This window comes from Aspergillus brunneoviolaceus (genome assembly GCF_003184695.1).
Source record: "Aspergillus brunneoviolaceus CBS 621.78 unplaced genomic scaffold BO95scaffold_24, whole genome shotgun sequence".
In the NCBI taxonomy this organism is placed as follows: Eukaryota; Fungi; Ascomycota; class Eurotiomycetes; order Eurotiales; family Aspergillaceae; genus Aspergillus; species Aspergillus brunneoviolaceus.
The window spans coordinates 438,575-451,543 of record NW_020290754.1 but is presented as its reverse complement, the minus strand read 5'-3'; the positions used below and the strand labels follow the sequence as shown (position 1 = coordinate 451,543).

Here is a 12,969-nt window from a genome sequence, read left to right as displayed (position 1 = left end):
CCCTCCCCATTCCACCCCCAGCCTGCAATCGAAATCCAAACTAGCCCCCCTCCTCACCCACCTGCGCACAAAACTCCACCCCCTCGTAAGCAGCACAACCGGCCAGTCCCACCCCTCCTTCCCGCAGACCCTGCTGGCCTTCCACTGCCTCACCCACGCCCAGCTGGACAGTCTGGCGCGGCACTTCCACCAGGTTTATCCGGCGGTACCGGCCACCGAGTACTACCCGATCACGGTGCCGCCGTGGGTTGGGACGGAGGGGGCGGCGGAGGTGGATTTGGAGGTCAAGCGGCGCAGGTTTGGGAGGTTTATTGGGTTGAGGGGGTGTGAGTCGCCCACTTTGGAATCTTCTGGTCAGGAGGGGAGGAATGCGTGGGTCGAGATGGCGGAGAGGAGGAGGAGGGTGAGGGGGTGGTTGGAGAGGTTGGAGATTGAGGGGTTTGGTTCCGGGGGGAGGAAGGGGAGTGGGGATAGGGAGGGGGAGGGGGTTATGGAGGAGGAGAAGGAGGTGGAGGAGATGTACCTGGATAATGGGGCTGGGGTTGGGGACGGGGAGATGCCCTCTGAGGAGAGGGAGACGCCGGAGGAGATGCTGGCGCGCATGGCGAAGGAGTGGGATGCAGCCATGGAGCGGGCGAAATGGGATTCCAACTTTGCGTTGCGGTGGAAGATGGGGGGGTAGTTGTAGTTCTTTGTCTTTATCTTTTGAGGTGGTTTCATTGGAGGTGAGGGTATGTTTGATGTATGGATGGATCTATTGAGATTAACTGTCTAGATATCTCGGGTTATATATGCCCTATAGTGAAAGCATCTACTGAGATTAATCGTCTGGATATCTCGGGTCATATACTCAGTCTAATGTCCCATCCCCTTCTCTTGGTTCTCCACCACAATCGCCCAGTACTTCTCGCGGCTGCGCTCCCGGAACATCTTGCCCCATTGGATCATCACCAGGAACACGGCGGCGCACGCCAGTCCCACAAACGCCGCCGAGATGAAGCAGTTCTGGTAGCCCAGGTTGTCGACCCACGGCGTGATTCTGCCGGCCAGCTGTCAGTCCACGACCATCGCACACCAAAAGAGCAGCACTCACCCGTATCCAATGGCAAACGACATCGTGTTCCGCACCAGAATCACCGTCGCCATCGCATCGCCGCTCAGCTCGCGGTAGCTGTCCACCAGGTAATTCACGCTCAGCGTGATCCCACACGTGTTGGCCATCGCCAGCAGACACATGGCCACGATCAGCCCGAACCAGTGCACCTGGTGCGCGGCGCCCACCCCCCAGAGCAGCAGCGACCCGGGAACGAGGACCAGGCAGATCGCAAACGGCCACAGCCGCTGCTCCGCCTCCATGACCCCGTTGTTGCGCCGCGCCAGGCGGATGGTGAGCCAGTCGCTGAACCGGCCGGTCAAGAGCGAGCTGAGTCCGTTGTTAGTGATTGTGGAGGCGTATATGTTGGAGGGCACTCACGCAAAGACTACGCCCAGAATACAGGCTAGATAGCTCAGACCGACCATCGAGGAACTGTCATGGTCAGAATCCGTGTCTGTCGGACCATGCGTATTGCACGTACCTGAAGTTGTATGGAGCCCCACCCAAAATGATCGAGGCAGTACCATTGAGCACATTGAACCAGATCAGGTACGACCCGTACGAGAACCTATCGATGTTAGCCACGTTCAAGATCCAATCCAGGCTGTCGCCAACCCACCCTGCATAGAAAATCACCGGCCAGCTCAGATAGTATAGCGTCTGCCACAGCCGTCGGAACATGTTGTTTCGGGGCAGTCGCGGACCCAGCAGCGAGAGCTTCTGGGCGTAGCTCTTCTTCTTATACATGACGCCGCACTCCGTATCAGCCTGCTGAGCCAGTCCGGAGGGAGCCTTCTCCTTCTCGCTCTGTTCCGACGTCCGTGTGGAAGACGTCAATTGCGACTCGGGCGCGGTTCGCTGCTGGCGCACGTAATTCGTCTCCTCCATGAAAAAGAAGAGAAACACAATGGCACCGCCACAGAAAATGCTGGGCCAGTAGAACACCCATTGCCAGCCTTGGTATTCCGCAATGAAGCCGCAGATCACCGGGGCGAAATAGTTACTCCCGGCCAGGAAGAATGCATAGAGGGCCATGTAGGTGCCCCGTTCGTGGGTGAAGTACTATTCATTCTCTTATCAGCTTGGTTGGAGGTTACATGCCATCAAACTTACCACGTCTGTGACAGTGACCTCCGGCAGGGCTTCGATCGGGGCAGTGAAGAAGCCTGATATGATGCTCCGCGCGATCCACTGGCCGTTGGTGTGGATGTACGGGCTGGTCCAGAGTTAGTTAAGCTACCACAGCAGGTGGGCCCGGTGACAGCTTACCCCCACATCGAAGTGCCCTATGAAATATTAGCAGTGACCCTTTTCCCCTGCCCCCAAGAGTTTCAAGGGCTTACCAAAATCCCAACCAGTGACAGAATATATGTCAAGCGTTTGCCGTATTGCATAGCCAATGGCTGCCAGAACAGCAGCCCCCAGCCCGCGAATAAAAACATATACCCAGTGCCCTCGTTCAGAGTCGACACAGAGACACCCGTAGCATCCGACAGCTGAGTGAGCACCGAGTATACGACCGAACATGCGATTCCCGCGAACAGGGTATATCTATGACGCAATGTCAATACTGCTGAACCACACCGGGAGCTCTTCGGCCGATGTCCACATACACGCTGACACAAATTGTCGAAAGCAGTTTCCGGCGTGGCGCCCAGTTCAATGGATCATCGGGATCATCCGAGGGCTCTGGGATAAGGACGATGTCGCTGTCGCCCTTGTCCAGGTGGCGGGTCGCCAGAACATGTTGCAGATCTACAAGGGTCACTGTGCCGGGGATGGCATTTCTGTCCACTGTCGGGGCCATGGTGTCGGCCAGCGATTGGTAACAACCGACGAGCCTTTTTCAAGAATCTAGGAAAGAAGAGCCAGAAGAATGTTGCTTCTGGTTAGAGATGAGATCTGCTTCCTCCCTGCGGGCAGCCGGGACTATTAAAGTCTGGCTGCTGTCGAGGAAGCTTTCCGACGGCGACCGAATCAGCGTGCAGCGTACATGTCAACCCTCGCAGAAGCCGGTTGAGTAGCATTATTGACTGCGTTGGAGAGCCCCCTCCCCCCGCTTGTGGCACCATGGAACAATTCCGTCTGCTATCAGCGTTGTGCACATCCATAGATGATCCAACCTCTTGTCGCCGTTATCATAGGTCTGCAGATAAGCCCCCTCCCTCGGGTTGCATTCCGTCACGCTGAGAAACGCCGAGTTTAAGCAAGCATTGCACGGATGGGGGTCATTGGGAGTCGGGGACCCTATGGATGGGGCAGCCCTCTGATAATCTTGCGCTGATGGATCCACTTGGTTATCAGAGAGTGTCAATGGCCGGCAAAAGCAGATGGCGATAACCAGTCGTGGCTGTCTTCCCCGCGCGGCTTCGAGGCGGGCCATCGCGATAACTAACCACTTGCGATGATTCGGACAAGGCGGGGATATCGACCGTCGGCAAAGGATCCTGTTCTCTCCGGTAAGCCAAGCTGCTGCTTTTGCATCGAAAGGACAGATTGATAGCTCGACGGGTCAACCTGCCTGTCGATCCTATCCCCTTTATCGTCTTTTGCTTAGCCTGCCCAACGGTTGTCAACAGGTTGATGTAGACATTTCAGGTACAGCTCGGAATGTACCTCTTCCTCGTCACTGGAGGTTCGTATATTGATAATGCCAGAGGTACAGTACATGCCATGCTTGCACGCAGGCGATTATCATGGAGAAAGGGAAGCAGACTTAGGGAGGCAGGAGAGAGAAAGTCTTCCCGGGTGGACCAAGTCAAAGGACAAAATACGAGCGTCCCTCACATCAGACTGCGGTCTGGAACATGTTTCTACGCCTACGTCAACTATCTTCCCAACAATAGATAAGCATTGACCTCTGATAACAAAACTCTAGAAAAACCCGGTTTCTCATACCAGGTCCTTTGTCAGTAGGTGATCACCCCTGAGATATTGATACAACTATTATATACCTATTAACGCGGAAGGAGATATGTTCAACATTCAAATCATTTCATATGATACACCAGGCAATCCAACGATCAGCACAGCTGACGAGGGCCGGCATTGATGGAGAATCAAAAAGCAAGTATCTGCAAGTAACATGCTAAGGCAACAATAGGAAAAGGTGGCTCCAGTAGATGGCTTAGCTCGAGCCTCCGGGAACCTCATCATCATCTGGTAGCTCCTTGATGACGTCTTGTATGATCTGAATCAATTCATCAATGTCTGGCCGGTCTGCAGGCTCGACCTGTAGACACTTGCGCACAACTTCTTTCACAGGCTCACTGATTGCCATGGCATTGTCACGGTTGTTGTTGTTGTCACCAGCTTTCCCTTTCCCTTTAGTTGCACTCGACTTTTCGTCAGGGAAACGCCAGTCTCCACCTAGTACACACATACTCAGACTGCCGCCAGTCTCTTCGCTCCGAGCTTCGAAGGGACTCTTGCCCACCAGGCAGGCGTAGAGGGTACAACCAAGAGACCAGATATCCACTTTGGTATCAATGATCGAGCCCGTCTTGACATCGAACAGCTCGGGCGCCCGGTAGGGCATTGTGCTGTGCTCCGCTGCAGTATCCTGGACCGCTAGAGCGAGCGAGCGAGAGGTGATAGCGATCGGACTGGGTGCCAGCGACCCAAGGTCCATCAGAATGGGCGTACGACCATCGTCGGCGATCATGATGTTCCCTATTCAAGAATTAGCCTAGCCAGTCTCTTCCTGCCGCTGCGATTACCATACCCGGCTTGATATCTCGGTGAGCGTACGGACGGAGGTCACCGTCCTGCACTCCTTCCTGACTTATGGTCACTTCGTCATCCATCAAAGGCTCATTTTCCTCGTCATCGTCATCTGCATTTTGGCTGGCTCGTCGCTTGGTCTTTGCCTTGCGAACAGCGGCGTCTGCGTCTGCCTCGGCTCCCTCCCTCCTGACAGCCTTGGCTTTGCGGGTCGGCCCCGAGCCGCTCTTGACACGATACTGGTGCATGGCGCGCAATGCCCGGGCGACTCCCAACACCAACTCCATCAGCCTCTTCTCCGGGAAACGGGAATGATTGACGAGATTGGCGTTGATCGCATCTTGAAGGTTTCCGCGTTGGTAGTAAGGTAATAGGATGTAAACGGTCTTGGAGCCAGGTTCGCCGCCGTCGGAGCGGAATTTGGAGCCGGGTTCAGTGGAAACACAGTGATCAATGGAATGGATGATGTTGCTGTGCGATGTGAACAGATTGTAGGCCTCGACCTCCTTCAAGGCCTGGGAGACAGATTCTTGGCCAAAGGGGCATCGGATTTTCTTGAGCGCGAACAATTCGGAGGTCGCTTTGTCTTGGACGAGGTAGACGTAGGAGAAACCGCCCTGCAAAGTAGGGGCTAATCGTCAGCATAACGACTTGTTCGGAAACGCTGCACTGGACCAGCAGTCAGATGCGGACACTCACTTCACCTAAAAGGCGGAGCAATTTGAAGCTACGACTATTGATCTTCAATTGCGGCGTGCTAGGAAAGCAGCACATGCAATCCGTGAAGCTGTAGAGAAGGTCGAAGAAGTATTGCGCCATGGCGAAAGGGCGCGGCGCGGCAATTGAAGGGCGAAGGTAGGGGAGGTGCGACGAAGCTCTTTGCAAGAGCAGTGATGATCACAACAATACTCAGCAATAGACGAGACGGCTGTGGTGACCCCGTGGCGACTAACGACTAAGGAGAGCTAGTTTCCAAGGAGAATACGTACTATCGTCCACTTCTGACGGGCTGGGCTCCACCCCGGAGTTGGCGGCGCAAAAGCGGACAAGTAGAACGGTTAGGTAAGGGAGCGGAAGACAGTGGTCGGAACTGCAAGGGAAGGAGGAGGCTTGAAGAGGAGGTGATAACGAAGGGCAATTCAGGGTATAGCAGGGTGGATTGAGGGGAGTTGTAGTCTCCTTGGGAGAGGGAAATAATTTCAGGTGGTGTGGTGATGATATGAGGAGGAGTAATACTGAATGAACTGTTAACAGTATGGAGCAGCGATGAGGAGAAGAAGCACGGATGATTGAGGTGTACGGTGGAGTCCTGAATCTTCAGGCAGAAACAAGAACGTGCATTGCCCCAGCCACTAGTCCCCTTTGGAAGGATTTATTGTATGTTTCGAGGATGTAAGTACGTGACGGGACACTGAGACTGCTGAGACTGGTGGGGCACATCTGTCCATGGTTCGTGTGTGTTCATTACTCATTTGGGATGAGCTCGAATCGATTGATTGAAGGCTGATTGATTGAGAGAGGCTGAAGGCAGAAAGCCTTCCAGCTGCAGAGCTTCCTGAGCTTATCCCCGATTCGATTGTTTTTGTGTCGTCACTTGTCACTTTCACTCTCAACTGGAATCCCAGCAGCAAGCATCCTTTCACTTACCGTGTCTCTCTCTCTTGCCGCAAATTTGTCGACCAGATTCGATTCGATATCCACCCCCCAGTCTTTCAGTCTGATTTGTCGTTTGTCTGCGCCTTTTGCCTTTGCCCCTGTCCTTCGCTGCCCAACAGGAGGACTGGGAGACCCTACCTGAACGCTTCAGAGACACAGAGGATAGGGATAGATAGGCAATAATCATCCCTCCGAACCTCCTGCTAGCTGCGCATCCATCCTAAACACCAGCTATGTCGACTGACCTATGATCAGTCACTTCTCTCCTGCAACTGCTTTCAGCCACCCCACACCTCTTCCGCTACCAGACCATCCCTTTCTTCACCTGTCCGTCGTCCCTTGAAAGTCACTCACTGTCTGTCCCTGTCTGTGGCCTTATATCTCGACCCTCAAGTCCCTTTCCCTCCCGTTCCGCAGAATCTTCGACTCGACGCGACTCAATCCCCAACCTTCGACCCTCCTCCTGACCCGACCACCTTCAGTCACCATGGCACCCCTCGACGATGTCCAGGTGGGCGACCTGGTCAACGTCCCCGGCGGCATGTACGGGACGGTCAAATACCTGGGAACTGTGGCGGGCAAACCAGGCAAGTTTGCCGGTATTGAACTCGCCTCGGAGCATGCCAGGAGGGGAAAGAACAACGGGGATGTTGAAGGGAAGCGTTACTTCTCCACGTCTATTCCCGGCTCCGGTATCTTCGTGCCGATGAACAACAACAAGTATGTCACCAAACGTGCTTCCGGGCTGGGCTCGAGCATAAATGCCGGCCCTCCCACCCCTTCGCGGCCCGTCAATTTCAGCAAGTCTATCGGCCCTGGTACCTCGGTGCGCGCCCCGCGGGTGAGACGCCCGTCCCTCCCCCGGCCCGAATCACCCAGAGGTCCGCCTTCGTCCAAGTTGAGCCTGGCGGGGTTACGAACCCCGTCCGTGGCATCGAGAAACGCATCGACAAATGGCTTTCCGCGAAGCCCAGTGAAGGCTCCCTCCCGTGCTTCTGACCGACCGCCGTCGCGGTTGAGCACGGAAGACGAGCTCCCATCGGCCCGTACATCTGACTACCACCAGTCATCCGTGGCAGCAGAACTCCAGGAAGTACGGGAGCAGGTTCAGAGCCTGGAAAAGCAGCTGCTGGACCGCGATCGCCAGCTGGATGAGCAGGCAGCCACCCTATCGGATTTCCAGCGGACCCTGGAAGAGTTGGAGGGATCCGACTCCCTTTCGATCCGAGCCCAGTTGCGCGAGAAGAATGAGAAGATCGCAGCGCTGACTGCGGAATTCGACCTGCATCGGGCAGATTTTAGAAGCACATTGGATACTCTGGAGGTGGCTGCCTCGGAAACGGAGCGAGTTTATGAGCAACGCCTAGAAGAATTGATGCAACAAAATCGAGAGCTGGAGGAGCGCGGCGAGGATGTTGAAACCGTCGCAAGGCAGCTTAAACAACTCGAGGAGCTAGTCTCCGAGCTTGAAGAGGGTCTGGAGGACGCACGGCGGGGAGAAGCCGAAGCCAGAGCAGAGGTGGAGTTTCTGCGGGGCGAGGTCGAGCGAACGAAGCTGGAACTCCAAAAGGAACGTGACTCGAAGGAGTCTCCAGCCGGAACCGACGGACAGTACCACCTGAGAGAATTAGAACAGAAAGACGACGAGATCCGTGGCCTTAAGGCTATCATTCACTCGCTCAGCCGTGGTGATCCCGATTTGCATGCAATCCAACAGAAAAGCATCGGCACAAGCCCACAGCCCGACCATCAACCCGACCACCAGCCAGAACATGTCCCTCACCTCGAGCAACAACCAGAGGGGTTTGAGCACATTCCGGAACGGAAGAACTACCGCATCGAAGAACTCGAACGCGAACTCCAGCAGATGCAGATCAACGGTGGTGGTCGCACGCGCAGCTCTACCGTTACCACCGCACCAACCCACCAAAAGTCCACCAGCACCAGTGGGTCAAATCTCACTAATGGGAATGTGATCAATCATGCACACCGTCTATCAGATCGCACGGTGGTTCCAAATGATTGGCACGACCAACCCCAGCATGAAGGGCAATACCAGGCCTACTCTGTACGCCACCGCGCCATGTCAGATGCTTCCCATCATCGCCTAGAGACGATGCACGAGTCAGATGCTCGCTCGGAGGACGGTGGCTCATTATGGTGTGAGATTTGTGAGACAGGCGGTCATGACATCCTGAGCTGCACAAACATGTTTGGTGCCGAGAACAAGGAGAAGACTCCTGAGCCTGAAGAGCCTCTTCACGATGACAGCTCCCTAGATGAAAAGCCTACCCCTGAAACGTCTACGGCGGAGCCCTCCACATCTTCAACTCCCGAGGAGAGCACAACGCCTCAGAAGACCGGACGTGATGCCGTTCTGGAGGGTCTCAGGGGAGTAGGTTTGACATCATCCATGGCCCCCGTTGCGGGGAAAGCGAGCGGTGTGATTGACGAGTCTAAGTGGTGTGCTCTCTGTGAAAGAGACGGCCACGAGAGTATCGACTGTCCATTCGATGACTGAGGAGTGGACTGGCCTGATTTCCTGCTTGGTACGGGAAGCATGGCATTCGTTCGGTCCAACGACGGCCCTATGATTGCAGTCAGTCTTGCGGACTCGGGGCATGCTTCATGAGGTATGGCAGTCCACGAGCCTTGCCAATGAGTAATGGCTCTTTGCTGCCATAGGCAGGCCTTTATATACGATACGCTTTGCGGTTCCACACATCTGAGCCTGCCACTTTCATCTCACCTTGTTCTTCTTGATGTTTTGCTTGGTGATAACCCAGTCTGTCTTTCTACAATGTACAGTTCGGTAGCATGGGATGGAATAGCGTGCATATGCAGTCTGCTCTGTTGGTGCGGCTGTGATCAACTTACATGTTACAATTAGCTTTGGTCGAGTGTGTTGCGGTTCCTTCATTCTTTGTGTTATGTTTTTTTCCTTTCCGTGCCCTGGTGTCGGCTGGTCCAGAGAAGGACAGCCGCCTTTTGTGTTCCCTTTCGCTTCAACTTCTCTTCTCTCCCATATTCCCCTGGATAACCGTCACCGTCCAGACGTTCGATACTTGACTATAGCCTGCGGGCACCCTAATCAAGGCCCTCTAAGAGGACCCATCCAAACCGTGCTACACAACAATCCAACAAGTTCCGAGATATAGACTTGCTATCCAATCTAAGACAATCTCGCCGACGCAGTTTTCGTAATCATCAACATCACACATCAAAGCCGAGCCCTCCCCCCCTACAGATATTTTACATCGCCATGGCATGTAAGAACCGGGGTATCGATTTGCCCTTTGAATCTAAAAGAAAAAAAAAAACCCTTACTCAGGATGCCTAGGCGGCTGTACGATCTCGCCCTCGGCGAACTTGGTCTGCGCGACAGTCCCACAGGCCTTGCAGGTCCGCTTCTGCTCGTCGGCCCCAAACTCGTTGACCACCTCCTTCACCTGCGTGCCCAGGTCCGTGCAGATGAACCGCTTCTCCCAGACGATCTCCCCGCAGCCGCGGCAGTACCAGCGCATGCTGTCGACCGCGTCCTTGGCGCGCGGCTGCTCCATCACCACGCCGACCGTGTCCCGGAACCGCACGGGGCAGTGCGGCGTGTTGGCCGGCAGCAGGAAGATCGACCCCTCGTGGATCGGGATGTCCTGGAACACCGGCGGCGTGACCGAGGTGTCCACCGTCTTCAGCAGCATCGACCCCCGGTACTGGTAGAAGAACTCCGGCGTCGTGTTGCAGTGGTAGTCCGTGCGCGCGTTGGGCCCCCCCACGATCATCACCGTATACCCCGCCGTCTCCGGCGAGGACGGGTGGTACACGCAGTAGTTGTTTACCGGGGGTTGCAGGAGGTGCGAGTTGACTTCTAGCCTGCGCGAAGTTTTGGTATCATCAGCCGTGTGTACGAAACGCGAAATTGGGGAGGGAAGATGAGTCAATGGGTGTGGGAGGAGGGGATTTTGGTGGTTGATAAGCAAATGACAATGCGGGGGCGAGGAGGGGTAGGGAATATGATCAACCAAATGCTATACATACCATTTGGGGATGTTTAAGGCCGGTGGTAACATTTTTCGGTCCCGTAGTATCTGCAGCGATGGATTTTCCTGGAGGTCAATACCGGATGTTGTATTTTGTTTTTGTTTTGGAAGCAGAGATGAAGGGCGGAATGGGTTTATCTTCCCGGTGAGTATGAATGAGTATGTGATCATCCGACAGTCCACTCCAGGGTCTAATGTTATCTGCCCGGAGATAACCCGCGCCAAACGCCGGGAGTCGGAACGGAACATCCTCCCCTTCCGGCAGATTTTCTCGATTCCCTTTTTCGGATCAGGCCAAAAGATTCCAATCCAGTTCCACGCAGGCACGAAATTCTGATCGCCTCGAGGCTTTTTTGAATCAACCGACGGCGTTCTCGAGGAAATTCCCCCTCATCCCTCCGGACACAATGGCGTCGACTTCTCAGCCCCCGATCCGGCTTACCTCCCACAAGAACTTCGTCTATCGCTTGGTCTTCTCCACGTTGACTGGCCGGACCGTCCACATCTCACAAATCCGTCCTTCGTCCCCGACGAATCCCGGTCTCGCGCCGCATGAAATCTCTTTCCTTCGTCTCCTCGACGCCGTCACCAATGGCTCGCAGATGGAAATCTCCTACACGGGTACGATCGTCGTGTACAAGCCAGGCCTGATCACCGGCAGCGCTACGGGCACCGGCGCCAGTGGAGGCGTGATTCGCCATGAGCTCCCCGCAGGGTGCACTCGTGGTGTGAGCTACTTCCTCATCCCGCTGTGTCTCCTGGCGCCCTTCTCCAAGGCGCCGATCAAGGTGACATTCACGGGTCCCGGCGTGATCACCTCGGCCACCCCGACGGGCGACATGTCCGTCGACAGTGTGCGCACGGCCATTCTCCCTCTCTTCAACCAATTCGGCATCTTCAACAACATCGAGCTGCGCATCCTCAAGCGATCCAACCCGGGCCCCAACGGTCGCGGCGGCGGTGGGGAAGTCCAGTTTGTGTTCGGCCACCAGCTGCGACTCCCGAAAACTCTGCACCTGATGAACCCCGGTCGGATCAAGCGGGTGCGTGGTGTGGCCTACGCGGTGGGTGTCTCGGCGTCCAACAATGCCCGGATGATCGAAACCGCCCGTGGCATCCTCAACCCTCTGGTGCCCGACACCTACGTCTTCTCTGATGTGTCGTCGGCGCCCTTCGTGCCTGCGCCGGAGAAGAGCAACCCGTCCGGAAAGAAGAAGATCGGCCTTGGCTTTGGCCTGTCCCTGGTCGCTGAGTCGTCGACGGGGTGCCTGTTCTCCGCCGATGTGGCATCGCCGCCCTCCGGTGGTGAGGCGCCTGAGGACATTGGGAAGCGATGTGCCTACCAGCTGCTGGAGACCGTCTCCAAGGGTGGCTGCGTTGCCCCTGCAGCCGTGCCGGTCATGCTTGGTCTGATGACCATGGGATCGGAGGACGTGGGTCGTATCCAAGTCGGCCGGGAGGTGATGGCTGACGAGAGCACCATCCAACTGGCCAGGGACCTGGCCAAATTCGGGGCCCCGGGCTGGGGTCTTCGCGATGCGAGTGGTGAGAACGAGAATGGAGACGTGATCATCAGCGTCGTTGGCCGCGGCATTGGCAACGTTGGGCGCAAGGTCGCTTGAGCGTGAAACACATTGTTTCATCGCCTCATCTCACTCCGCGGGGTTGGCATGTTCGAGTCTTATCGCTGTACCCGATTGAATCATCTGTTCTTGGTCTGTGGCGGCTCTATCGGCAATGTTCTAGCTTTGTTTCAGAGCCCAGTCACCCTTGCCCTTGCTCAGGACAGCGGTGAAAACCGACCACGGCCAGGGGAATGAGCAGAGTTTCACATAAGCCGAGGAAGGAGACGGACCACGTCTATGCTTCATTTTCCAGATTTGGTCTTATTCATTGTCGCCAAGTTTCACCGCTAGCTTGGCCCTGCTGCCACGTGGCTGAGACCACACCGGACAGATGGCTGATGATCGCACACCGCAGCCCGCCATTCGGCATTCATGCCCCGTCCAAAGTCTTTTGTTGTTCGCCTTTTCTTAATGATACCCACTGTTGTTTGGTCTACGAGGCGTCCACCTCATCTGTAGGGGAAAGCCACGTGAGATGTGAGATTTGGAAGGAAGGGAAATCGGATTGGTTCTCGGAGTCAGGAGTAGGAGGAAGTAGGGCTGGTCGACTGCGGCCTGACGAACAGGCAGTTCCAAAAATATTTCAGTGATTGGTGGTTGTACCATGTATATAGATTAGAGACTACGAAGAAAAAAAAATATAAGTGCCCGCTGGTGTCTCCCATCGATTGACTTTCTATTGCACTACTACTACCAAGACAATTCGCGGCACTTCGCCATGCACTCTCTCCCTCCCTCGTCTTTCTGGCCGTCGATCGCCTCAACGTTGGTCCGTTTAGGAAATCGCTGAGCAACAGTTCGGAGAATTAACGACGCCGCCACGACTTCATCC

General features: G+C 55.4%; 4 protein-coding genes across 4 annotated transcripts; 2 read left to right on the top strand and 2 right to left on the bottom strand.

The window, feature by feature from the left end:
- Positions 1-46: 46 nt before the first annotated feature.
- On the top strand, positions 47-682 carry BO95DRAFT_360018 (uncharacterized protein; the record flags this gene model as incomplete). The annotated part of the gene is made up of 2 exons (XM_025582467.1): positions 47-376; positions 578-682. Coding segments are annotated over 2 exons (435 nt in total), but the record flags the coding sequence as incomplete, so codon positions are not given.
- Positions 683-768: 86 nt separating this feature from the next.
- BO95DRAFT_94488 (putative MFS transporter) lies at positions 769-3,012 on the bottom strand. The gene is made up of 9 exons (XM_025592346.1): positions 2,710-3,012; positions 2,440-2,647; positions 2,366-2,382; positions 2,210-2,312; positions 1,716-2,158; positions 1,578-1,664; positions 1,475-1,528; positions 1,094-1,423; positions 769-1,039 (listed from the first exon to the last, which is right to left on the bottom strand). Exons 1-9 carry the CDS (start codon positions 2,901-2,903, stop codon positions 856-858), a joined length of 1,620 nt encoding a protein of 539 aa, XP_025443529.1. The 5' UTR covers positions 2,904-3,012; the 3' UTR covers positions 769-855.
- A 1,010-nt stretch (positions 3,013-4,022) lies between these two features.
- On the bottom strand, positions 4,023-6,115 carry BO95DRAFT_441681 (putative serine/threonine protein kinase ENV7). The gene is made up of 3 exons (XM_025586234.1): positions 5,519-6,115; positions 4,821-5,436; positions 4,023-4,768 (listed from the first exon to the last, which is right to left on the bottom strand). The coding sequence occupies exons 1-3, from the start codon at positions 5,636-5,638 to the stop codon at positions 4,224-4,226; spliced, it is 1,281 nt and encodes a 426-aa protein (XP_025443528.1). The 5' UTR covers positions 5,639-6,115; the 3' UTR covers positions 4,023-4,223.
- Positions 6,116-6,962: 847 nt separating this feature from the next.
- On the top strand, positions 6,963-12,134 carry BO95DRAFT_452245 (CAP-Gly domain containing linker protein BIK1; the record flags this gene model as incomplete). The annotated part of the gene is made up of 6 exons (XM_025588134.1): positions 6,963-8,381; positions 8,409-8,483; positions 8,517-8,949; positions 9,816-10,078; positions 10,836-11,201; positions 11,289-12,134. The coding sequence occupies 6 exons, from the start codon at positions 6,963-6,965 to the stop codon at positions 12,132-12,134; spliced, it is 3,402 nt and encodes a 1,133-aa protein (XP_025443527.1).
- Positions 12,135-12,969: the final 835 nt, after the last annotated feature.

Bases quoted from the DNA above. Each gene is read 5' to 3' on its own strand.
- BO95DRAFT_94488 (XM_025592346.1), bottom strand. From the start codon at position 2,903: ATGGCCCCGACAGTGGACAGAAATGCCATCCCCGGCACAGTGACCCTT. The intron at 2,648-2,709 runs GTATGTGGACAT...ATTGCGTCATAG, and splicing joins TCGACAATTTGTGTCAGCGT to ATATACCCTGTTCGCGGGAA. The intron at 1,424-1,474 runs GTGAGTGCCCTC...CAACGGACTCAG, and splicing joins ATTCTGGGCGTAGTCTTTGC to CTCGCTCTTGACCGGCCGGT.
- BO95DRAFT_441681 (XM_025586234.1), bottom strand. From the start codon at position 5,638: ATGGCGCAATACTTCTTCGACCTTCTCTACAGCTTCACGGATTGCATG. The intron at 5,437-5,518 runs GTGAGTGTCCGC...CCTACTTTGCAG, and splicing joins TGCTCCGCCTTTTAGGTGAA to GGCGGTTTCTCCTACGTCTA. The intron at 4,769-4,820 runs GTATGGTAATCG...ATTCTTGAATAG, and splicing joins TCACCGAGATATCAAGCCGG to GGAACATCATGATCGCCGAC.